Genomic DNA, 26,185 nt, shown 5'->3' with positions numbered 1-26,185 from the left:
TGTTATTAAATGTGCAGCAGACTAAACACTAGTGTTAAATATCAGGAATCAGATTACACCATTTGGATCTCTGCTTGTCACATATCTACACTGTAGATTAATCACATTTGTTATGGTTTAGTTTGAAAGGCTTTGAGTTTCTTTTTTAAAGTAAAACAAAAGTTTTCTATATCAATCTCTGAGGTTGTTTTGTTGTTATCCTTGCCAATCAGTATTAAAAAAAGAGAGATGATGATTATTTTTTTTGTCTGTTAACTAGCATTTGAAACATCATACATTTCTGTTTTAACAATTCTGATGTAAAACAGAAATAATAAAATAATGGTCTCTTTTCCCAAGGCTTCTGTGCAAGCAATCTATGACCTGTAAGCTTAGGGGGTTTCCCTACCATTTTCATTTTACACAGCGCATTTTATTTTTAAAAGAGTATGGGCATTCTGATGCTTTCTTGAAGAGATCTAAGGCAGCTTATAAGACATTACCTGAAAAAAAAATAGTGTAAATGGTTTCTAATGCTCTTTAACTTTAGAAACATTGCAGAAGTAGCATTTTTAATATTGTATATTTCTTGTTCAGGTTAGGTATTTTTTATCTACGTTTTCAGGCTTTCTGTGACAACACAACAATTGAATCATAGTACCTATTTGTAGGATTAATATGTGCACATATTTCTATATGTTTGAATATTACCAAGCTCAAGGTTGACTCAGCCTTCCATCTTTCCGTAGTCAATAAAATGAGGACCCAGATTGTTGGAGGCGATATGCTGACTCTGTAAACCACTTAGAGAGGGCTGTAAAGCATTTTGAAGTGGTATATAAGTCTAAGTGATATTGCTATTTCTATATGTTGTTCATAAGGGAATTAGGGTAATCAGATTTTACTGACTTCATGGACCATATTAAAAACAAGCAGATAAAGAAGAAGAAAATATGTAAGTATTGCTTGGGTTGCATTGATGATTGGGTGTGTAGATCCAGCACATTGGGCGGACACCAGTTTAGATAAACCTGTTGAAAATATCTTCATTTATGCTATTGCCTAATACAGGGTCCCCAACCCCTGGTACGTGGACTGGCAGCATGCCAGCAACCGGGCTGTGAAAACAAGCGAAGTCCCATCCACAGGTTGCTGGCAGTACGCAAAACCATGCCCCCTCCGGTCTGTGGAAAAACTTTTCTCCATGGAACCAGTTGGGGGCCACTGGCCTAATAAACAAGTATCCTCCTAAAAATAAAATCCTCCCATGTATGGTATCAAACCACCAGAAAATTCTGTGTCAGAAAGCAGGAAATGAGCACAACACAAAAAGCTCTACATATCAATCTAGTAATCTCATACAGTTAAAGTAGTAATAGGCTATCTATGGGCCATTTTTATTTGCTTTGTGAAGTTGAGTGTCTGTCCACAGCTGGTTTCTAAAATGTGATAGTATTATTTTATTAAGCATAAATGCTCTTTATTGGAATGTGGTGGATTCTTTCTTTTTTTTCCCCATGGACCAACAAGCCATTTTTCCATTTCTGGCACAATTGGTTTCCAAAAATTGATGGCAGAGTTTGCCAACTAAAAATTGGCAGCAAATTGATATTTGAAGAACAGAATCTTTTTGTTTCTTTTGGTTTATACCTTGGCCTTGCTTATTTTTGCACCACAGTCAGACCCACAATTTGCGTACAGCTTTCAGAAGAAAAAGAAGTAAAATAATTAAGACAGCTTTTGGACAGTAAAAGTTACTTACAAAAGTAAGGATGCTGAGGGAAAAAAGAGCCTTTTGTATTACTTCTCCTACAGACTTACAAGGTCCCATCACAAATGCAGGCAGATGGGATAAAAATAGGTGCTGGTTGATTGCTATGTTTTTTAATCGTAAAACAGGTCAACACATACAATGTTAGACTGGCAGTCTAACTTCAGGCAGGAAGCGCTATGTCCACCTTGGCACTATGATGGGAGTAGCAATAAACTGAATGAAAGGACACCTTTTTCTCATTGTCCATCAAGCAATCATCACACCATGTTGATTTCCATCCCCGTCATATTTACCAAATCAGTCTTTTTCCTTCATTCTACATAGATGTAAAAATACATCGATAAAATAAAAATGCAAATATTTAAGCAAACAAGTGCAGAATATCCAGCTACAGGAAACCAAACTTCACTCTTTTGTCTACTAACTAGTTATCCTAAAGTCCCATTGTTTTCAAAATGATAAAACACAAGAATACACAAGCACCTGTCCACACCTCCATATGCATAAAACAAAAATTATAGAAAGTTGATTATCTGCAAGGCTTTCATTATGCAGGTACAGTCTAATTTTTTTACCACTCTTACTCCTCAGATACCCATATCAGTTATGTCAGTTTATGAATGGCATAATGTTTCCTTTCATGTCCTGTATGATTCATTTCTATATATTTTTCTACTCATTTTAGAAAATATATCTAAGGAGCAGAGATGTGTGCGGGTGTATATACATTTTACAAAATAAGAGACTGTGTAGACAGCTATACTTTCTAATTAAAGTCAAAGACAAACATGATGCAGAGATTTGTAGTTATCTTTTTTCCCATGAAGTTGCTTTGCTACTCAGTGCCACATTGTGCTATTTTGAAAATCTGGAGAACCATACTTCTTTGGGGACAGGTTTATTATTCCCTGAATATTAAAATTTGCATGTTTGTGCATGTTTGCATGCATTATTTAAAAGCTATGTTTCTTTTATACTTTCAAACAGCTATATTTTTGATAAATCGTATGGAAACTCCATCAAATAATTAATAAGGGCTCAATAACCTGACTTTGTCTGTGTTACACTGGCATTGCCTTGTATTTTAACATGCTATAATACAGGGGTCTTCAAACTCGGCCCTTTTGTATGACTCATGGACTTCAACTCCCAGAATTCCTCAGCCAGGCATGGTGGCTATAATAGATGATGTTGCACAATAGATGATTTCTTGTTCTTCACTACATAATACCTACTCCTTTTGATATTTCTCCTCAGACCAAACTCCAACACCAACCCGGTTTTTAAAAAACTGTGAGGAAGTGGGACTCTTCAGTGAAATAGACTGCAGCTTAGAGCAAGAGTTTAGAAAGGCACAAGAAGAAGACAACAATAAAACGGTATGCCTTTGTAGCATGGAAATATTCCTTTCCCACCTTCCTGTGATCTGGGTGTAAAGAGAACAAATCTTTTACCTGAATAAGGAAAGATGTGGGGGGTGGGGAAACATTTACATTGGAAACTAGGTGGCACTATAGATTGTCTGCAACCTGCTTTAAACTGAACAGACGTTTTAAAGGCAAGCAGGATTGATTAACTAGTTCAACAGAACGCCACATAACTGCACATAACTGAACACCACATAACTGCATTCATTTTGAGAATAAATGGACACATTGGATACAAGTGCATGTGCACAAACACATATAGACTTCAAATCTCATGCAAAAGAAAAAAAATCTAATTATGATAAGTGAAGGAATAATTTTAAAAGTCCAAATTCTGTAATCAATAGCTGCTGCAGCCATGTTTGCTAGACAGATTGGTTAGCAATGCTCTATATTCAAAAGTGGTTGAAATTGTAGAACTCAAACTGAAGGTGGAATGTTTATGGTTTGCTTCCTTCCCAATGTGGAATAAATAACCCACAATCCACCAAACCAGCCAGACTTATTTGGCTGTAAGTTTGATGCTTCTATAAAAAAAAAAGTTGCTTCTAGAAAAAAGTAGTAATCACATATACAATTGACTGTGCAGTGCACAGAATGAATTTTTGGAATATTGCCTTAGGCTGTTTGATATAATAGCATTGGAAGATTTTAACTTCTCTGTTTAAAAAAATAGGGGAAAGGATAAAAAGTCTGATAGGACAGTTTTAAGCAAAGTTTATGAGGCATTCCACCTCTTTACGAAAGATAATTTTTAGAGTTGCTGTTCAGTGTTTATTTAGCAGAAAAAAGGTGTGATTGCTCTTACACTAAGGCCACAATACCATGCCTCAAGAAAATTAGGAAATTAGCAAAGTTTCAATAAGATTATCTTTTCTATGAAAAAAAGTTTTAAAATGGGTATTTTGTGCAGGGTGTAATAGATCTTTTTGTTCATCATGTTGAGGATATGCTGGGGAAAATTTAGTTTTAGTGATTTATATTAATTAAATCCATACCTCTCAAGGAAATGTGCTTGCAATGGCTTTTGTACAGTTTGAATAATTCACTGTATTTTATATCTCAAAGGCCTATCAAAATACATTCATATATAATAATACAGAGTGAGGAATAAATGAAAATTAGAATGTTTAGAATACATATTTTGAGAGAAAATGTAGACATCATTTTTCTGATGTATATTTTTCCTTTTAAAATATAAAAGATGAGTAGAATGGATTTATTGGGCAACATATGCAAAAGCCATATAGAGTGAAAATAGATTGATTACACACAATAGCAATCCATTAGTGCTTAAATTTATTCTGCACATAAATTTGATGGGGGAATTCCTTTCATTTCTTTTCCAGAGGAGAAGAAAAAAAATCATCGAAATTCTTAAGGAAGGAATGGAAAATCCCTGTACTTATCTTAATAACAAGATGGCTCTGGTGTGTTGAATGCGTGTGCCCTGTCTTTCATTGTACAATAATCTCTTTGGTTGTCTACAGATTTGTTGGGTTCCTATAGTTGAATTAAATCTGAAGGGAATATATCACAAGGGCTATAACCTCAGATCTTTTTGAAATTAGGAAGGAGAGACATCTGAAAGCTATTCCAATGAGAGACATATAATTCTCCTACCACTCCCAAAAAATCACATTTGACTAAAATTTATTTAAAAAAATAAATTTAAAGTAAATTGTAAGAAAGAAGTACTAGACTTAAGACTCTTTTGCCAGGAAGAAAGTTTACAGAAATTAGAAAATAAACTTCAACCCAATACTACCTAATTACTACTAGGTCAGACCCTTCACATATTTAATTAATTTTTTTAAAAAAATGTTTTCATAAAATTTACATGCAAATAGTCTTGTGATAAACCTAATTCATAACCTTTCATCACATATCCAGTATAAGGATAGCATTGGAATTCAATACTTTAAGCATCTTCTGGATGTTACTGAAATACATAGAGAGTCACAACTTTTCAGGATGTATCTGCTTCTCTGCTTTCATCACACACACACACACACACATACACACACACAAACTTCTCTGCATAAATAAATATTTTTTCTTGTCTGATGTCATCTACTTTTGGGGCAACTTATTATAACTAATGAATCAGATCCCAGAATTTTCTATATGAGTGAATCAGGAAAATTTCAATTTTTATGTATCATTTACTTTCAATCTACATGGCACCTCAAAGAATAAATACAGCTGTCTCCCTCAATGACTTAAAATGTAAATTTGAAAGAAACACAAAGTGAAGAAAGGGAGAAATGGAATATTGAAAACAAGACATTGCTGAAAAAAAAAATAGTTTGTGACCATAAAGGAGAGTTATATAAAATTAAGGACAACAGCTTCTATTGTTTTAATCTTAAATTCCAGTAAACCATAGCAAAGTATAAGGCAGGATTAAAACAAACAAACCCTGAAGGCTGTCTGTCTGATGCTTAAGTCAAAAAGCCATCTCTTGCTGACAGTACCTGATGGTGGTGCCTCAGACAAGAGAGTGTATCAATGCAACCTAAAGCAGCAAGGAAGACAGTGTCAGCAGATCAGGCTATCATCTGAGCATCACGCAACAGAATTTAGGTTTATAGTGTGCAAAAAGTCTACATGGCAGTATAATACGGTTCTCTATGTGAATTATTTAGCAATGCAATGTGTAGAGTGCTGAAGAGAGAGCATAGAAAAAAATTGCATTGTTTTGGATTGTGCCATCTCAATCGGTAGAGACTTTGCATGACTTTGCAGGCATCTGAGATTGTAGCAATATATTTGTCAAAGGTGTCAAACTGAGCAGCTTATTTTATATACACAAAGAATTCTGCTATGATAATCCAACTGGTTTATGCATTTTTGTTCCAAAAGACTGTGAATCATAGCAGTGGAAGTGATGGAGGTGGGTGTGTATGGGAGTTGACACTTCTATTTTGTGGTTTTGTTGCATGATGACTCATTATAGAAGGATTATAGGCTTTTAAAATAACACTATGGGGACTAAAACAATGTTGTATATCTCACTGTTTAAGAATATCAACATAGTATAAGGATAAAGTTCAGAATAGAATGCAACTGCTAAACTGTCAAAATATCATTAAAGGAGACCCAAGATAATGATATTTCTATGATTGATAAAAACATATATTAAGAGATATCATTAAGAGATATAATAAATAATAGATATTTAAAATACTTTTATAAAACTCCATTCAGGTTTATGAGGTAAACATACCCTGGTTAGCTGGAATTTGAGCATTTGAAATACATATGTGCTGAGATTATTTAAAGAGTTAGAAAATAAATATTTCTACATTTTAATTTTATGTAATTTTATGCCAAACAGCTAAAAGACAAAACTATTCCCTGGGAAACTTCTGGTTTATTTCTCACTTATCCCTTCAATGGTCTGTCTTAAGTAAGTCCCATAAACTGCAGTCTAAACAATATTAATTAATGTCTATATGGATATTTCCATATAGTAATAAGGACTTAAGCTTAACCCCAGTAGATTTGCAAAATACTTGAAATGGTGAAAAATGCTAATTTTTGTGAAATCATTCTCTGACCTAACTTATTTTTTTCAGGATGAGGAATGCACTTGTTCTTTCCATAATGCTTTGGAAATTCTATAAGTAAAATAATAGGTGAAGTCCAAAGAAATGAAGGCTAGACAAAAGCTAATTTTTTGACCTGCAATGAAAATTAAATTAATCAAATGCTTTTCATATTAAGAGCTCTGCAAGTATTTACTAATATTTCTTGCCTTCTATCTCATTAAACATTACAATTCAGTGGCAACTCTTAGAAAGGTTTTTAGGGCTATGTGGAATCTTTGAGGAGTCAAGTGTAAGTCTAGATCTCAAACTACAAACTTTCATTTCATAGGATAATTTAGAAATATGGATTGTGGGATTTAGAGGTACCATAAAGATTTCCCAATAAGCAAATAATAAATGGAGGTTTGTGTTGGTGCAATTGTTTCAAGAGTGACTCTGAAAGCCAGCCACCATTAATAAGTAATTATGGTAGGGGCTATTCTGCTAAAGATGAGAGAATGGATTACACTCCCTTCTATCTGAAGATGCCTTAAGGAGAAAATGGCCTAGAAATATATGTTAGGGTCATTGGCAATATTGACTATTGATTTAGCACGAAGCATTAAGAGCTAATAGCTTTCTTTCTAAAAGTGTGCTGTGGTGGCATTTTACTGCATGATTTGTTATGCACTGTAGTTTGGAGCCTCTCGAAATATATCAATAGATGCCCATTTTTAAAATTTCAGACACTTAAGCATATTATTCCAGATGCATTCTGCCTTTAAAGCTGGCCATCAGGGAATTCATAGGAATGCTTGTTGGAAGCGGCAGTAATTATAATGCAGCTGTCCAGAGGCTGTTTAACATGAGGCTGTTTCCCAAGCATTCACCCCTATGAATGACAGTGACTTACAAAAATACTGTTGAAAGGGAACCGAATTGTGCCATAATTGTCCCAGAAGGCTTAAAGGACATGCCACCAGAAAAGCTAAATGAGTACTTATCTCTCTTCCATAGGAACTGAATAGTGATAAGAAATTCTAGACACTATCCAGTTACTTAAAGTCCAGAAACATCTAAAGACACCATGAATTGACTATTAGAGATCTTTTCAGGATGTTATATTCCATAGCAAGTTCATATAAATGGCAAGATAATATAAATTCAGCTGATCACAAGGATCTTTGCACAAAAGATATAGAATCTAGGTTTATCGTTTTCTTCGTGTTACTTGAAAGGCAGTGGAAACTTCACCATCCTAATAATAACTGATTGGCATTAGAGAGATACATTCAATCCATATCCCAAATCCTAATTCCGGACTCCTCCTATTCCTTTAATTAATTTTGAACATTACTTTGAGTTTTGCTGTAATATTGAGAGAAAGGAGGCTACAAGTAGTCCTCAACTTACAACTATTCATTCAGCAACCCATTGAAGTGACAATAATATTGAAAAAAGTGGCTTATGACCAGTTTGCACACTTACAACTTTTGTAGCATCTTCACAGTCATATGATCAAAATTTGGGTCTTGGCAATTGTCATGTATTTATGACAGCTGCAGCAACCCAGGATCTTATGATTGCCATTTGTGACCTTTCCAGGGGGTTGCAACAAGCAAAATCAGTGGGGAATGATGGATTCAGGTATTTGCTTAGCAAACTATGGTAATTTGCAAAAAAGCTCATAAAATGAGGTGTGACTACATAATGACCTCAGTGCTTAGTGAAGGAAATTCTGGTCCCAGTTGTGGTTATAAATTGAGAACTATTTGTAGGTTCAGACCTCAGAAAACAACAGCTATGGTATAATGTTTTCACAGCACCTAAAATTCTGTAGTTTCATGATGTATAGGCCTTCCATTTCCAAGTGGTCTCATTATAATCCTAACTTTCCGTATGGTCCCAAACTATTTCACAAAGTGCCACCTAACTGTAATTTTAAATGTGAATGGAGGAGAAAGTTATTAAATATATGAGAGTAATCATATTTCTATTTCTAGTCTGATTATATTGAAATTAAATTTAAATTAAATAAGTGAAAGTCTTCATCCTAAAGTTGATGGGGTGTGGTTCCTAATACAATGGCATTCAATAGCCAGAAATAGGCAACAGTCGAACTAATTAAAATGAAGATGACATCTTGGGAATTTTTACTTCTATATTTATTATTGTGTCTATACTGGAGTTTGCTTCCATATGTGTGAACCTTGGCTCAAAGCTCCATATATTCATGTCAGTGGGAGTAGGAGCATACAGTATTAGTGGCCCTAGATAGATAAGTACTTAGGACCATCAATGTGATCGGGGAAGCTTTTCAAGCAGACTTGCACTAAAATCCTTACACCTGCTGCTAATTTCTACACTGATGTAGAAAAATAACTTTTTTAGCATCTCAATAACATTTTAGTAGTACTTTTCTAAGATAAGACTCAGAAATCTTGGCAGCTTTTCTACACAATCTTTTAACTTACCCCAGTTGAGCTCTGAGCAGAGTTCTACCACATGGGTGGGTAATAGGACACTCCTGATCCATTTAAGAGCAAGGTGCACTTCTGCTTTATTTATGGAGACAGACGTACAGTTTGAGGACTTAATCATACTTGATAAATCATCCTAGAAAGCCTATTAAAACCATATGCTGATTGTGCATTAATGTGGGAAGTCTGGTTTTAGTTGACTAGGTGAGCCTCTGAGCTTCTCCCTCCCAGCATGCCTCCTATCTGCTTGCCCCTTCAACCTTGTTTGTGAGCTATTTATGCTTTCTAAGTGGTATTGGTATGTGGTGGGACATTAATCTTAGAATTATTATTGGAAATGGGGGAGAAGAGAACATAAAAAGCTTGATAAAGTAAATGAGCAGTGGCCATTGCCACCTTTATTTGGTAGTAATTCCACAGCTAGAGCCAAAAAGCTGAGAGCAGGAAACACCAGTGAATTCTTTCAGCCGCAAGGGAATCGTTTCAAGGCAGGGGTTTATCTGGTTAGTAAGTGGCTAAAAATGGTGCTGAAGATTTCCAGTTTGCTCTCCTTCCTTTAGCCACAGAGATAAGCTTGCATTATTTGCTCTTTAATGGCACTGATCCTGGTCCTTCCTGACAGGATTGTCTCTGATAAGGTATTTCTCCAAAAATAAGCTGGAACAAATCCAATGGGATAGCCTCTCATACAAATAAGTAGATTTACATGCTACCATATATACAGGTAGTCCTTCACTTAGGACTCTAATTGTCCCAAGATTTGCAGTCATCTTACTTTACTACAACCCATTTTGTCAGGAGTGGGGGGTCTCTAATAGATGAACACAGTGCACTGAACTGAATTTTTCTGCCATTTAAATTTGCTAACAATGCTTATATGGAATCCAAAATGAAGGGGATACAAGAGCTACTCTTTCCTTTGTAGCATTTATCTTATCCTTTTTTTAATTAAAGTAATCTAGATGAAAATAAGGTCAGGTGAGACAGGAAGGTTGGTAAACATCTGCAAGTTGCTTACTGCTAAGTTAGAATAAAATAATGCAGTATAATAAATCCAAATATTTGGATGATGGTGATTATGATTTTTACTGCATATGCTGCAAAATAATTATTCAAGACAAGATAAGCTACTCTCACAATCCCAACTAACTATAACTTATAAAACATAACTTATTACATATTGATACTGTCATGTAAACCCTTAACAGGAGAAGACAAGGTGATAGGTTATCATCTATAGTCTGTTGCTTGGAAGGATATGACATAAATCTTTCTGAGTGTAAATGCCTTTGCAAGAGTTATAGTTATTGACAAATTAGCATAATGTAATTGGCTAGCAATGTCAACATTCTTCAGGAGCGTTATGCATGTTTACTGTAGAAGACCAAGATAAAATTGTGCTCTGTATGATTGCATATATGTATGCATGTATGCATGATTGTGTACATGTTGGCATTCCCTCCTTGGGAGAAGATATTCATTTATGATTTTGCCTGTTCTTATTACTGTGAGACTTTTTCTTTTATGTTGATTCCACTTAGATACTCTTTTCGAAGTCCATAGTGACATGATTTGGCTAAAACACAGGAGGAAGTTAGTCACAAATTTCTTTAAGGAATTCCCTTTGTTATCTGTGATTTGAATGCTTATAGGTTTGAGCTCAGAGTAAAATATGGTAACTAAAGCAGCACTAATAAATAATTTAAAAGCAATATTACATGAGAATGGAGCACAGAGACTATATTGGTGTCAGCAGTCAATCATTAGTTGCTCCTTTCTGATGACAGTAACCAAAATACACATTCATGCAATATCTTTATTAAAGAAATGGGCAGATTTTCAAAATTTACAAAATATTTAGAAGCAGTGATTTCCAAGGCTATATCTTAAGATAAAATGGCCTATACTAGAAAAAACAGGATAAACAGGTAAGAATAAGAAAGAAAAAAAACTTATTGGCAGTCTATATGGATTTTATATTTTTCTGCTAATTTAGCTATACTGCAAACGTTATGAATAAAATAATGTGAATGTGTGAGCATGGGTGGGTGTATATGCATATATAATATATGTAGCTAATGTAGTATTGTGGTTAAATGTTGGATTAGCACCTGAGAGACCCAAGTTTTAATTCTTCCTTAGACTCTGAAACAGCTGGATGATTTTGGCAGCAGTCCCCCCCCTCTCTCTCTCTCTTTCTCTCTCTCTCTCTCTCTCTCTCTTTCTTTCTCTCCTCCTCCCTCCCTCCCTCCCTCCCTGTCTCCCCTAGATTGGGAAGTTGAAAAATATTTTTGTACCAGCAGTAGAGCAGTGTGGTAGATTTGTGCCTGTAACTTTCATCTTGCAGGGTATATGCTTAAATTAAATAAGCACATATGTATGTTATATATGTATATATGTGTTTATGATGAAACCCCTGAAAACATATATAAAAATAAATTTCTATTTCAGTATTTTTAAATAGAAGATCTGCATGGGCTACTGTTAATTACTACTAATTGAATCTACCTTGTCAATATCTCTTTTTGGGGGAAAATGGATTGCATTTGCCTGACAAAAAATACCAAAGAGCAAAAATCAGAGTAGCCTGCAATGTTTCACTAGCAGACATAATCTTGTTTATTTGCTTTTAAAAATTGCATTTAGAAAAGGAAATCGGTTTGCACCACTGACATTCTGCCAGATTCCTGTTTATAAACACATCAGGCAATGTCAAGAGCAAAAACAAAATCCATATATGACTTCAATGTTATTAACTCAAATATAAATAAAAAGCTGGCCATTCAGTTTAATTCCCTGCTTTGCAGCCTTAGGATGCTATGCAGTTATCTTAGAGTGGCTTATACTAAGTGACCCTAATTGTGCTGTACACATTTAGTACTGCTGAAATTTTGTTGGAACATAAGAAGTGCTTTGTGTGGAATGCTGATTGAGTGATGATCTCAGTTATTTGATTGTTTGAGGAAATAAATAACCTTTAGTCTGTGCAGTATAGGGCCTTTTCTTTTAAAACTTGACCATTTGTTTTATTAGGATCTTCCAAGGCAGCCTATACTTTCCCTAAGGTAATATATTTTTATAGACAAATCAAATCATTAGGAACACTACATTGCATGCATGTTTTTAAAAGTATCTCTTCTCAATTAGAATTTTTTAAAACCCCACACAAACAAAAGTATACCCAAAACAAGAGGAAAATAATGTTCTGCTGTTACATCTGGCATACATTGCATGTCAAGAAAGCAATCTGCATAGATAGTCAAAAAAGAAGATGAATGGAAAGATAGATGGATCTGGAAAACAGGAGGCATCTTTCATTATTCATTTCTGTTGATAATTAGAGGGCACTACTAATTAGATCATGTCAAAGAAATTAAGATAAAAGAGGAAAAACATTAAATCTATTGCATTTTTGAGCAGGACATCACATCAGAGGAGTTAGTGAAGTTTACACAAATTGCTTGCTAGAGAAGAAATGAAAAAGCTCTTTTAGACCACAAAGGAAGGAGACTTTATTCTAGAAAGCTCTGCAAGTCTTCTGTTGGTATGTCATTACCAGCTGTTACACACACACAGAGAGAGAGAGAGAGAGAGAGAGAGAGAGAGAGAGAGAGAGAGAGAGAGAGAGAGAGAGAGAGAGAGAGAGAGAGAGAGAGATACAGAGACACACAAAGTGACACACAAAGAGAGGGGGGAGGGTATAGAGAGAAACTTGTGCAAGGGCTTTCATAAAAGTACATTTTTTGACATCATGAAATTTGTTTTTGGAATTGTAAAAGCTATGGGCAGAAATGAATATATTTATTTGCAGAGGCTAAAAACATCAATTCCCATTTTATTCTTAGTGTTGGGAAGGTGTAAGATAATCCACTATTTAAAATGAGGTATTTTGCTGTCTCAATTCAATAGCGTGTTTTCTAAATGATCCAAGGCCTGCATGGTATTCAGAGTCATAGTTTGCTCCCTTTTGTGCTGGACCAAAAGTCAAATGCAAACTATCATGAAATTAGAAATACAAACATCCTTTTTTTATGAGATCATGGCATAGTTTTTGCTATTCAGATTGTGCTGCATTTATTTATTTGAAATCATATTTATATCTTAGCTATCTCACAGAATGTGAATCTGGGCAGCATAATGACATAAAATAACGATATTTATAGGATGATCAAGTAATGTTGGTTGTTGCATGATGAGCCTCCCTTTGGGAAGATAATAAGAAGGCTCCCCAGTTACAACTAAGTTAATAGAAGACTATTGTCTGGGATTTTATTTTTGAGTCTGAAAGATGAAGGTAAAAAGGAAGCTTAGAAGACTCTCTGTTTGTATATTGTTCATGATTATGGCAGAGCAAAGTGCCTTTACTAAAATAAAATAAAGCATGATTGCATTAGGATTTATAATACTGGTATTGAAGTTCAATCCTGAGAATTGGTAGTATGTATGTAGCAGAGATGGCTAAAAAAAATAGTAAAATTTTTGAGTTTTGTCAAATTCAACTGCTGGAGTTTGGGTATTAGAAATCTGGCAGTGTTGCTATTATCAGATGCAGTTTCCATAAATATGATGTGCTCCATGAAAGCAGGAGTGCCAAACTGCCAGCCCGTAGGCTAGATGCATCATGCAGAAGTCACGCCCACCTCATTGCTGGCAATGGCAAAACTGTCCTGATACATCACGAGTTTGACGTGTCTGCATGAAAGTATTCACATTAGTCTCTTAATCAGAGTAGTGAAAACTGATCAATGGAACATACTTTTCAAAATGGTCAGATATCTGTAGAAGTGAGCACAACAACTGTTTTGAATTCTTGATCAAACCTGAAAACCAAGAAATTGGATGGATAAATTTTCCCAGAGAAAAGAACATTTCCAACATTTGCTCAAGGGCTAGACTAGACCCATAACAGTAATGAGTCCTTGAGTCCCTGAGTCCTTCGGGAGAAGGGCGGTATATAAATATAATAAAATAAATAAATAAATAAATAATGGCACTGCCATTGAAAAAACTCAGTGAAAGCAGGATACCTAACTCTTCAAGAGACATTTATATGAGGAAAAATGGTACACTTGCACATACTTCTTGGCCATTTTGCAATGAAACAAGTGTAAGAGCACTATGACAGCTTCGCAAAAATTCTGCTTTGAAATAATTTCTAGAACAGATTCTCCTCTTTTGTACAATTAAAAGAAACATGCAGAAAATTTTCTGGGCCCAGCATCAGACCTTGTTTAGTCAGGCCAGATGTCTAACCACTATTCCTAGACATAAATTGTTCCTTTCCTTTGTGAGTTATAATATAGGGCCAATCAGGGTTTAATTCTTTAAATTTAAATTCTTTTAATATATTATCAATAAATCTGTTAATAAAATAGTTAGTTAGCTCTGATTTTTCTTCTCCCCTGCAATTCTGGGAACAGTCTGGTGAAAAGATGTTGAGAATATCTGTAGCTCAGAGGTGCTCTCAGAACATAGCAGTTTTCTTGTAGACATTTCATTACCCAAACTGATGCTAGTCACCTAGTGCTAGTTATGTAGTTTGGGTCAGGGGTAGGCAACCTCGGCTCTTTTATGACTCATGGACTTCAACTCCCAGAATTCCTGAGCCAGCATGGCTGGCTCAGGAATTCTGGGAGTTGAAGTCTATGAGTCATAAAAGAGCCGAGGTTGCCTACCCCTGGTTTGGGTAGTGAAACTTCTGCAACAAAACAAGCTAGCTCAGAGTGTACCAAGGATGTTGAACCTCTCTCAGAAATGCTGATACTTTCCTGGAGTATAACAATACCAATAATGGAATAGAAATTTGGTTCAGTTAGTGAGAGGATGTCTTCAACAAGTGAAATATACTCCTGTTTCAATAGGATTTGTCCATATTCTGCAGAACATTAAGATGGCTTTGCCAGAACATAAAAAAAGACCAAAATATTAAAAGACCAAGATTCAGCCCAGTCATCTTCAGCCAATAATATAGTTGTGATTTATAGAAACAATTTAATTATAAATATTTATCTTACCATTGTGCCAAAATCTCCCTTAATTTTTTATCATTGATTGAGCAAGTGACTTCTGTTCTTATAAGCTATTTTCAGGATCCTTGAGAAATGTTTTTTGAATTTATCTTTTGATTTGAGTTACTGTAGGGTTCTGCAGGTGTTCTGTTGCATAGCTCTCGATGCTTAAGCTTCTTTGGTTTCGCACATTTCCCAATCTGAAAAGGTCTCATGGAAGCAAAGCAACCTGTGACCTCCAAAAGACACATCTGTAAAATCAGTAACAGTATATTCACATGCACACACACACACACACACACACACACACACTTCATAGTTAAATAAACCCAATAACACCATATTCCATCCTTAACAATTTCAGCAAAAAATATTCTCTTTGAAAAAAAAATATATGTGAAGTAAATTTTCTATGATGACTAGCTAGTAGAAAAAATATTTAAGAGATTGTTGGGTGTGATATTAAGGCAACATGTGCATATATTTATAAAGATATTATTGTTGTTGTTGTTATTGTTATTATTATTATTATTATTATTATTATTATTATTATTATTATTATTATTATTATTTTATGCCACCCATCTCCCCTATAAGGTGATTCTGGGCAGCTCACAGATTGTAAGACAAATAGAAAAATAATTAAAATATATTAAAATATTAAAAATATACAGATTAAAATTTAAAATTATTCAAAATCCAGGCTGACGGCCTTAATCCATGCTTAACTTAATCAAACAAATCCTGTAAAAAACAAAATAAAAAGGATGAAACACCTCTTCACCAACAATTAATACCCAGATTAGCAGAGGTTGTTACCTTGATAGACCTAGATCAAGAACTAAACAATACCCAATCAAGGAACTACCAACTCAAACAAACAAGTTAACAGTAAGCAATGCTCTAAACAAGGAACCACCAATACCGACAGGGCACATCACTAGTACATAAAGAGAGCAAACCCCATGTCTTTCTAGCACTGATGTTGTTACTTAGTTTGGTAATGAAACATCTGCAAGAAAATAACCAAGCTCATTTATATAAATCACAAATAAGAAAGGTTTTTTTTGTGTATCAAAGCATTATAATTCATTGGAATATTTCAATGGAACAGAAAGTGAAACATAAAATTGTATGAAAGTACTTCTGACAAAGAATATTCCTAAATAAGTCACACATTTGATAACTACGATTAAGTTACACATGTGTTTCTTACAACTGTTCTAAACTGGGTTCTCTACTCCCTATTCCCACCCTCCAGATTTTGGCTGTATTGATTAACTGAACTGTAGTAAAAGTAATTACTAGCTTTGTTCACATATTTCTTATTCATTTAGCGCATGATTGTATCTTCCATGCAAAATGTTTGCACAATTACTAATAGTGAATACACACCTATGGGATACAATTTTATGTATTTAAACTTTATATGTGCAGACATATATATGTTATCCATCTCAAATCTTATCCTTTGAGATGGTTCCTTTTGCTAGCCTTAAGCTATTCAAAACTATCTCTTTTTTCTCTGAACTTCCTCTGAGCTAAGACTGCATTACATCTAAAGTTTATGCTTGTTCATTAGTAAATGTTACTGATAGCACAATGGTAAAACAGCAAAAAACTGAATCAAATATGCTACTGTTGCACAATGATGTTTACTGCCAATGTAGAGTGAGATCAGTTGAAACATTGTTGGCCAATAACATATTTTAAATATGTTATTGGCCGATATGTAGTTTTAGATACAAGGAAAATCTAAACAAACGCTAGCATCTAATTTGCTCTCTCTGTCTTTCTCTCCCCCCCTCCCCTTTTCACAGAATATTCCAATGCATAACAGTGTGGGAGATGCTATGACAGCACCCGGGGTGCACCAGCTCTCTAATCCCAGGATGCCAAACCATGACACCAGCATTGTGATTCAACAAGCCATGCCGTCACCACAATCAAGTTCAGTCATAACACAGGCACCTTCAACAAATCGGCAGATTGGGTAAGTACATCTTCAGTAATTGTAAAATATTATGAGGATGCAAATTTTTTCACTTAATATTTTTTCCCCCTATAAAATAGAAGAAGGTGATACTTGTATTGGTGGCTTCACCAGCTGTGATGCCAAGTATGGAGACTGAATCCTATGTTTTTATTATATCTTTTATAACTTAAATGTAACAGGGCAAACATATTCTGTGGCACTGTTGCTGAATTATTTTACTTTACAGAATGTAGTTAGGATGCTCTGGTTTATAATAAAAAAGCTTGATTCTTTATGTATGTCTTTCTGTGTGTGCATATATGTGGGGAATATGCGTGTGTGCATGTGTGTGTGTGTGTGTGTGTGTGTGTGTGTGTGCGCGCGCGCACGCATATGTGTGTATGATGACCTCTTTTGTTGATCAAACAACCATAAGACATTTTGCTCACATATACTTAACTTTAATTAGATGTACTGTTTACTATTGGCCTAGATAAGGCATTCTGCCTGGAGAATTCTTGAAATTGCAGACAACAAATCTTAAAAGTTGCTAAACTTGTGAAACACTGGCCTAGATTATCCTTCCTATTCTAGTCTCCCCTTTCCCCAATATATATTGGAAATACTGCTTCAAGAATTTTTCTTGAAATTGCAGACAACAAATCTTAAAAGTTGCTAAACTTGTGAAACACTGGCCTAGATTATCCTTCCTATTCTAGTCTCCCCTTTCCCCAATATATATTGGAAATACTGCTTCAAGAATTTTTCTGCTCACAGATTTGATAGCAGTATTACTTAGGTTGGAAATTGATACAAGTCATTTTCTGATGCTGTTCTTCAGTTGCAGAACTTTCCTACCTCAGAAGGTCAGATTAATTTCTCATTATGTGCTTTTAGATAAACATAATAGATGTTCTGTTGAGCTTTTATTTGTTTCCAATGTCATTTTATGGTTTTATTGTGATTAATGCTACTACTATGTATTACATATTCATTACAATATTCCCTTTCTATGTAAGCAACATTATGCAAACCATACAAAAATAAACCAAAGGAACCAAAGGCAGGTTATTAAAAAAGGAAATATAACTACATGTAATTTATCCCATCACTTTTCTTCATGCTTCATAATTCCTCATAAATCTTCTAGGTCCATATACTGTTTCATACAGGTTTTTTTTTAATTCCATTTATATCCCGCCCTTCTCCGAAGACTCAGGGCTTTTTAATTATCTCAAGCCACCATATTCTTGGTTCACCATTTCTTTTCACTCCCTTAACTCTTCATATATTTCTATTACACTTGACTTTGTTCTCTCTCTATAATATTAATGTATTTTGTACTGCCCACCCCCTTTGTATTTAGTCAAGTTAATGTCGATTGGTGGCCCCCAGGGGGAGATCCTTCTCTGTGGGCACCCCGGAGCTATGGAATCAGTTACCGGTTGAGCTCCGGATGGCGCCCGATCTTCGCTCCTTTCGCCGCGATCTAAAAACATACTTGTTCGAACAAGCCGGGCTGGCCTGATGGGGGATTGGTGGGGGGTTTTACTGTCATTTTATTGGGGTTTTAATATGTATTGATTGTTTTTAGTGGGCATGTATTTAATCCTTTTTTAATTTTTGTAATTTTGTATTTTTATTCTTGCCCTGTTCACCGCCCTGAGTCCTTCGGGAGAAGGGCGGTATAGAAATATTATTAAATAAATAAAAAATAAATAACCATCAACACTCATTCATTCTTGATCCTATCTCTTTTTGTTTCATACATGTCCTTCTTAAATATACATTCACACTGCAATCAGCAGCTATATTTCCCTGACATACTTCAATATAATAACATCGACAAGGCACTCTTATCTATCCATTTCCCCATCTACAGTAAACATTCTGTTCAAGCGCACAAATGTACTGTGTCTACTTGTATTCATTTAAGTATACTTGCAATTATACTTTCCTTTTTCCCCAGTCAAGCATCCTGATTGTTGATACATTATTTTTCAAACCATAGTCCACATTGCGATATGCAATTTGTCTAACATTCACCATGACCTCAGCCAATAACATAGCATCATCTGTGTTGAGTACATGCAAAGTATGCTGTATTTATGCTTTGTAGTATATTTCATATACTGCAAAGTATGGATACATTCTCATATCTAAGCAACAGACTTTTCACATGATCAGAAATATTAATTATGCATTTATGCTTGAGTACATTAAACAGCAAAGGGGATGTTTTGATCTTACTTTCTGTTGCTGGCTATGAAATCTTTATACTTTATATAGTATACCAAAATTCATGCCTACTCATTTTATTATATGCTTTTTTGATGTCAGAAAATGTACAATTTCTTTGCATTCATACACTCCTCAGTGAATGTCACTGCTTTTGTTGCTGTTACTCTTGTTATTTGTTATTTTTTTAAGTTGAATATTTTGTCTAAGCACTCATTTAATTAGTGATTTGCAAAAATCTCAGCATATCAATTCTTGATGTCTTACTTAACTTTTTTTTGCATATCTAGGCATTCTTCTTTTTCACATAATACTTTTTGGATAGTAATTTCCTTTTGCATTCCTTATCTTGACTGATTAAACTTTCTGGGGAAATTTAAATAGTACAATCAAAATAATTTCACTATGATGAAATTATTTATTTATTGAATTTATCTATATTTTCAACATTTCTTAAGCACAAAAGGCTTTTTTTATAATGGTTTCATTTGAAATTTCAGGTTTGCCTTCTAATATAATGCAAGATTAGTTATGGTACAGTATTATTTGGCACATAGCTAATTAGAAGAATGTAATACTTTGGGAAGATTTTAAAAAAAGCATATAATGAATGCAAACAGTACAAATATGCTCGGTCATGAACTTTAAACTTTTTAGCAGTGTTGTCATGGTCTTAGTGTATTTAAAGGGGGAGCAGAGTTCGGCCCAGAAGGCTATAGAGTATCCCTCTTTAGCAGCATCCTGATTTTAATCCCAACTGTAGATAGCTGAGTGTCAAAATATGGCTTGGCCACCTGCAAATGTTTGCACTGGCTGCAGTCCAATCAAAACAACAAATGGCAAGATAAAGTTTCATTTAGGCTTTTGCATTCAGCCTTTAATTCTACAAAAGGCTGGGATTCAGCTGAAGCATGTGCATTACATTCTGTGAAGCAGAACTGGATGTGCCTGATAATTTAATTTTTATTTCCAAATTTTTCTAGTATTGTCTTAAAAATAAGAAAGAAGGTGGCTGCATAAAAATAAAATAAAGGGTAATAGTTTGCTGAGGGTTGATTTATGTCAATATATATGTTTTTCCAGATATTCTGGCATTCAACTAGTGCTGGAAGTCTAGGGGCCTAAAATTAGAGCTTCAAGATGAGAAGGGAAGATGAGATTATTTGGGAAAAAACAAAGAATATTAATATGTGGGAAGAATGTATTACTTCAGAAACAACTTAGAAAACAAGAACTGATTCTATCATTTTAATAGAAACAAAAATATCGCCATCACTTGTGGGTATTTCTAGTTTACAGAATAGTTACAGAGTGTACTATAAAAAATAATTTGACATATTTTCCAAAAAAGTGGTTGTGTATAAGAAAAAATAAAGAAAAGATAAAATATAATAAAAAATATATTAATAAGTGACTTCAAACTATCACAAGTACAAGCAAATTTAATAACTTTTTAAAATAATATTTTATTAATTTTCCAATTTTACATTTATTTAAAAAGCAATGTGGTAGCTGGGTTAATCATAGTTCGATAACAAAATCTTTAGTACAAATCTCAAGTTACAACCTCAAATATTTCCTCTCTTTTTCCCTTAACATTTACTGTCCCATATTTAAGCTAATACAGTTCTTACTATGCCAACTCAGTAAAAACATCGTTATTACATTTATCAATAAACTTTAGCTTAGGTAAAGATAAAGGTTCCCCCGCACATGCGTGCTAGTCATTTCCAACTCTAGGGGCTGGTGCTCATCTCCGTTTCAAAGCCAAAGACCCAGTGCTTGTCTGAGGACATCTCCGTGGTCATGTGGCTGGCATGACTAGATGCCAAAGGCGCACAGAACGCTGTTACTTCCCACCGTAGTGGTCCCTATTTTTCTACTTGCATTTTTACGTGCTTTCAAACTGCTAGCTTGGCAGAAGCTGGGATGAGTAACAGGCGCTCACTCTGTTACGTAGCACTCGGGATTCGACCCACCAAACTGCCGACCTTCTGATTGACAAGCTCAGTGTCCTAACCCACTGAGCCACTGCATCCCTAAATTTTAGCTTATATGTATCTTAATTATTTTTTACATTCAATTTTCATAAACAATCCATATCCTGTTATTAATTTTTTTCCAATTTTAAGTTTCCCATCAATATTCCAATTTAACCTCTGATATTTATAATTTTCAGGCTTTAGGTAACCAAGATTTCCTTTATTTTAATTCATAACAAAATCTAATATCCAAAATACACACTTTAGCTATTTAAATATAATCTTGTTCTATTTCCTAAAAGTTATCTAGTTCCCACCATATTAAATCATCTACTTAATAATACAATATCCCCTTTAATAAATCAAAACCATTGTATATATTTCCTGGGTTATTCAATAAATCAAACATATTCATAATAATTAATTTTAGGTCTAATTTTTAAATATTAAACAGATAAAATTCTTATTTTTAACTAATTTCCAAATATTTTAAATCAAATGACCAGATTTCCCCTTATCTCAACTTCTCCCTTTAACCCTCTAATTAATAATATGAAATCCCCTCTAATAAATCAAAACACAAATTTTCTTCAGCCTTATTATGGCTTTCTTCCTTTGCCAACTAGGCTTCCATATCAGTGCTTTTAGATCATCAAATATATCTGCCTCTGTTATTTGAAATAAAGGAGACCATTTAATTGCCATTTTGTTTGGAAGGACTAGCCCATTTATATTCATTAAATTGTCTCTGCATTATTCCAGTTTCCCATAATTGTCCTGATATGTTTATCTTCCATTCCATCTGTTCTTCTTCTTTCTCAAATTTCTTCTGATTTATATAGAAAGTGTTCATTTTCAGTGTTGTCACTCCCTTTTCTGGATTTTCCATTAACTGTATTTGTTGGTCAATTGAGTCCTCTGTCTTAATATTTGATTGTTCCACTTCTTCTGTTATTTTTTGAATTGTTAGTTCTTTAGTTGTAGTCAAAGTCTGGGTTTGGGTATTTAAGCTGGTGTCTTGATCTTTTATGTTAGGTTTTATTTTATCACAAGCTGAAAGAATGGTTCCATGTATTGCTTTCAATATGGAAAGGATCTTTTCCTGGTCTTCATCCATTTCTTTCACATGTTTATAAATAGTCTTTATAGTAGAAATTATTTGTCAAGGAAGATTTTATAGTCCAAGATATTTCATCATCTCATATAGTAACCAATATTCCTCAAATAAAGATATAGGAAAGCAATTTCCCACATATAACTTTGAAAGTCAGTAAAAATTTACATTCACAGTTCAGGTAAGCCAGTTATGCTACCCAGCTGTTCACTTACAGCTGAGTTTCTCACAGGTGGTGCCAAGGTCAGAAGAGTCTTATCTAAGGTCTGGGCTTCGAGCCAAGTGTCTTTTATAAAATAACAAATTGTAATACCAAACTTCACCACAAGATGTCTCTGATGCCATTTAAAGTTTTTTAAGTCCAAAATTTTTATAATCCTTTTTCCAATGTTATTTCTTTTTTGTGGATAAAAGCAAAAGTCTCCAATAAAAATAGGAAAATTTTTGGTCTCCAAGTTTCAGGAACATTATAAAAATCCCATTAGATTAAAGTTGTTCCTTTAGTGCTTTAATTCCCCTGGGTAATCAGTCCCCACTATTCTTAGAGGGTGGGATAGAAATTCCCTTCCCTCTCTCCTCACACGGAGAAAGATACTTCAGGCAGCTTTTACAGGAAAATAAAGTACTTAGGGTAAAAGAGGAGATTGGATCTCACCCAGTTTCATCCACTTTGCTTTCGAGGTGCTTGGGTAAGTTTGACTTCCGCTGTCTGGAGCCTAGTGACAGGCCATATTACTATGGCTAGTCTTTCCTCTGCCAGTTTGGAGGGCTGCCCCAGATCAAGCGGAAGGGCTGCCGCCCTTCCACGATCAAACGGGGGTCCCCTCCTTGCTTGTCGCCCCTACAAAGTGACTTTTGATCCTTTCCAGGGTCCCCCAGCAAAGCAAAACCAAATGCGGAAGATGGAGCTTGCCTTTCAGGGGCCGCGGCAGCCGTGATTGCAAACCAGAAGTCCCAAATTTAATAACTTTGTATCCCCTTTAAGAAAACAGATATCTCTTCATCTCATATTCCTATCCTTATCTATCAACTTTTCAATCCTGGTATCAGAAAAAAGTTTATAAAGAATATTGCTTTCTTACACGACTTTATTTAATACAATATAGTTTTAATACAATATATAACAATTTATATTCATAAAAAGAAATTTCCTTCCTTCCGTCCATCCATATTATATAGCTTGACAAACCTCATCTTAAAATTTAATTTTTTTTCAAGTATAAAATATTTTCATTGTCTATGAGTATAGATATTCTTCTATTGTGTAACATATTCAATACAATTCATAAACAACTTGTATAATTGGGGAGGTCTAAAAATTGTGAGATGAGAAATTCAGAGAAGTTAAATTCTGTCAGCATTAGGTATTTTTTCTTATCAACAGCATTATTCTAAGTATGTGAAAACTTATGTTAAAAGAAAATATTTTATGTTCCTAAGATGGTCTCAAAACATATTTTGGAGGCATATCCAAAAGTTGGATCTGGACAATTAATTAATTTATTGCAAAGTTGCATAACCATTTGCATCTGCTAATGAAAATGTATGGTGGTTTAATCCTTTGGTTTACATGAGTAGACATCCTTAACACTGACCCCCTCTTGTTGCATTTTCTCACATTCCTGAGGAGAACCTACTCTCTTGCAACCACTGTCCATCCTTTTGTTGAGAACATTCCTTTCTGCATCATTAGATTTACCCAGAAAGAATGGAATATGATACCTCAGTATTTGGATTCTTCCTGAAAAGCAGTAAAACAGCCAGGATGTAAAAGAGGCTAAATTCTGTTACAGGAGGAGAAAGCTCATTCCAGAAAATAAAGGGTTGGGGTTTTTGTTTTGTTTTGTTTTTGTTTTAAAAAGGGTATATTCAAGTTGAAAACTGAAGAAAATTATGTAAGGCAGGGGTGTCAAACTCAATTTCATTGAGGGCCGCATCAGCATTGTGGTTGCCCTCAGGGGGCCGGGTGGGTATGGTCTGGGTGGGCGTGGCTAGAGTGCATATGGCCTACTGGGTGGTCGTGGCCAGCTCTACATCGTTCGCATCAAGGGTGCCTATGGGGGCCTGGGCAGGAGTGGGACAGATCTGAGGGTCTCTGGCAGGAGGAGGGTCTCTGGGCCAGGGCCAAGGCAGAGGGGGCTGTTCCCTCACTGTTTCCAGGATGGCTTCACGGGCCGCATGAAACCACTTCACAGGCCGGATCCGGGCCCCGGGCCTTGCATTTAACATGTCTGATGTAAGGGAAATCATTAAGATCCCAGTAGTATTTACTCAGTAGCTACTCTCTCAGGTAAAAAAAGAAACAGACAGACAGACAGATACATATGCACACATAAACACAAACAGAACAGAACAGAGGCACAATATAGAGAAAGTAGTAAATAATTCACTGAAGAGATCCCAAGCCTAATCTAGCTAATTCTGCTAACTCTACTAATCTTCTATAATCTTTCTCCAATTTGGGATAATTTTCTTAGCTTGCTGATGCTAAAACATTTTTAATAGTCACTTGAACTGGAATTAAGCTACACGTACAATAGCAGCAGGTGGTTGCCCTTTCAGCAACAGGAATTTTTTTTTTCTACAAAATAATCTGGAGAAATTGCTGCACTTGAATTTATCATTTTTAGTAGATTTTATGGGCTACTTTATTAAAATATGACAAGGCAAGGACCCACATGATTTCTTCCTGAAATCTTTTGAAGCTGATTTGGGCCATAATTTCCATGCAAGAATTTGGCATAGTGCTAACATATTTTAACATAATGGGTCATTTTTTTGTAATATGGAAATGAAGAGAATTTCTTTCCCCAGAATTCTGTCAGGGCAAAAAAAATTAGGCAGAGTTCTGCAGAGATGTTGGCCCAGAACCTCCTGGCATGATCGATCTTTCAACTGAGGGCACATCCTTAAATTTATGGAGTTGTGCCCATTATAAACATATATCTTAGTTTATTATTGGGAGTTGCTGGCATTTGAATACAGTATTTGGGAACATACTATATGAAAATTAAATGAACATGCCAAAGACTTTGGAATTCTTGAGAAGTTTATTTTTTTTTATTTTAATTCCATTTATATCCCGCCCTTCTCCGAAGACTCAGGGCGGCTTACAAGCTTAGCAGTAGCCTTCATTCTATGTATATGCCTGCTTATTAGGGCTTTCACACACACCCCAAGCGGCATTATTACAAAGTCAGCTTAATTGTCCCCAACAATCTGGGTCCTCATTTTACCTACCTCTGAAGGATGGAAGGCTGAGTCAACCTTGAGCCTGGTGGGATGCGAACCTGCACTAATTGCAGGCAGCTGGTGTTACTTAAGGAGGCATTAGCCCACTGCTCCACCAAGTTAACAAAGTAAAGCAAGTTAATTGCTTTAGATGTTTGACTTCTATTAAAACAAGAATATACAATGCTAAGAAATTACTTAAGCAGTATGATCCAAGGAATAATGAAGCCAACAGCTGAATTAAATATTTCTCTTGGCCAGTCATGACTGACTTAAAAGGGTGGTGTTTATCTCCTATTCTCAATTGACAGAGCCTGCATTGTCTGAGAGATGCTTCTGTCATCCTATGGCCATCATGAAAATAAGGAATGTAGTGACCTTTCCCACTGAAGCAGTACTTATTTATTTATTTACATGTTTCCAAACTGCTAGGTTGGCAGGAAC

The 26,185-nt window shown here is 34.9% G+C and overlaps 1 protein-coding gene across 1 annotated transcript in view; it reads left to right on the top strand.

Annotated features, from left to right (window-relative positions):
* Positions 1-26,185, top strand: part of CREB5 (cAMP responsive element binding protein 5) — a 221,050-nt gene that overhangs the window by 8,392 nt on the left and 186,473 nt on the right. The window contains exons 3-4 of the mRNA XM_083378195.1: positions 3,011-3,132; positions 17,022-17,194. Coding sequence (XP_083234321.1) covers positions 3,011-3,132; positions 17,022-17,194 — 295 coding nt within the window. The remainder of the gene's footprint in view (positions 1-3,010; positions 3,133-17,021; positions 17,195-26,185) is intronic.

This window comes from Vipera ursinii (genome assembly GCF_947247035.1).
Source record: "Vipera ursinii genome assembly, chromosome: Z".
Lineage (NCBI taxonomy): Eukaryota > Metazoa > Chordata > Lepidosauria > Squamata > Viperidae > Vipera > Vipera ursinii.
The sequence above is the reverse complement of the archived record's forward strand: the minus strand, read 5'-3'. Positions and strand labels throughout refer to the sequence as shown.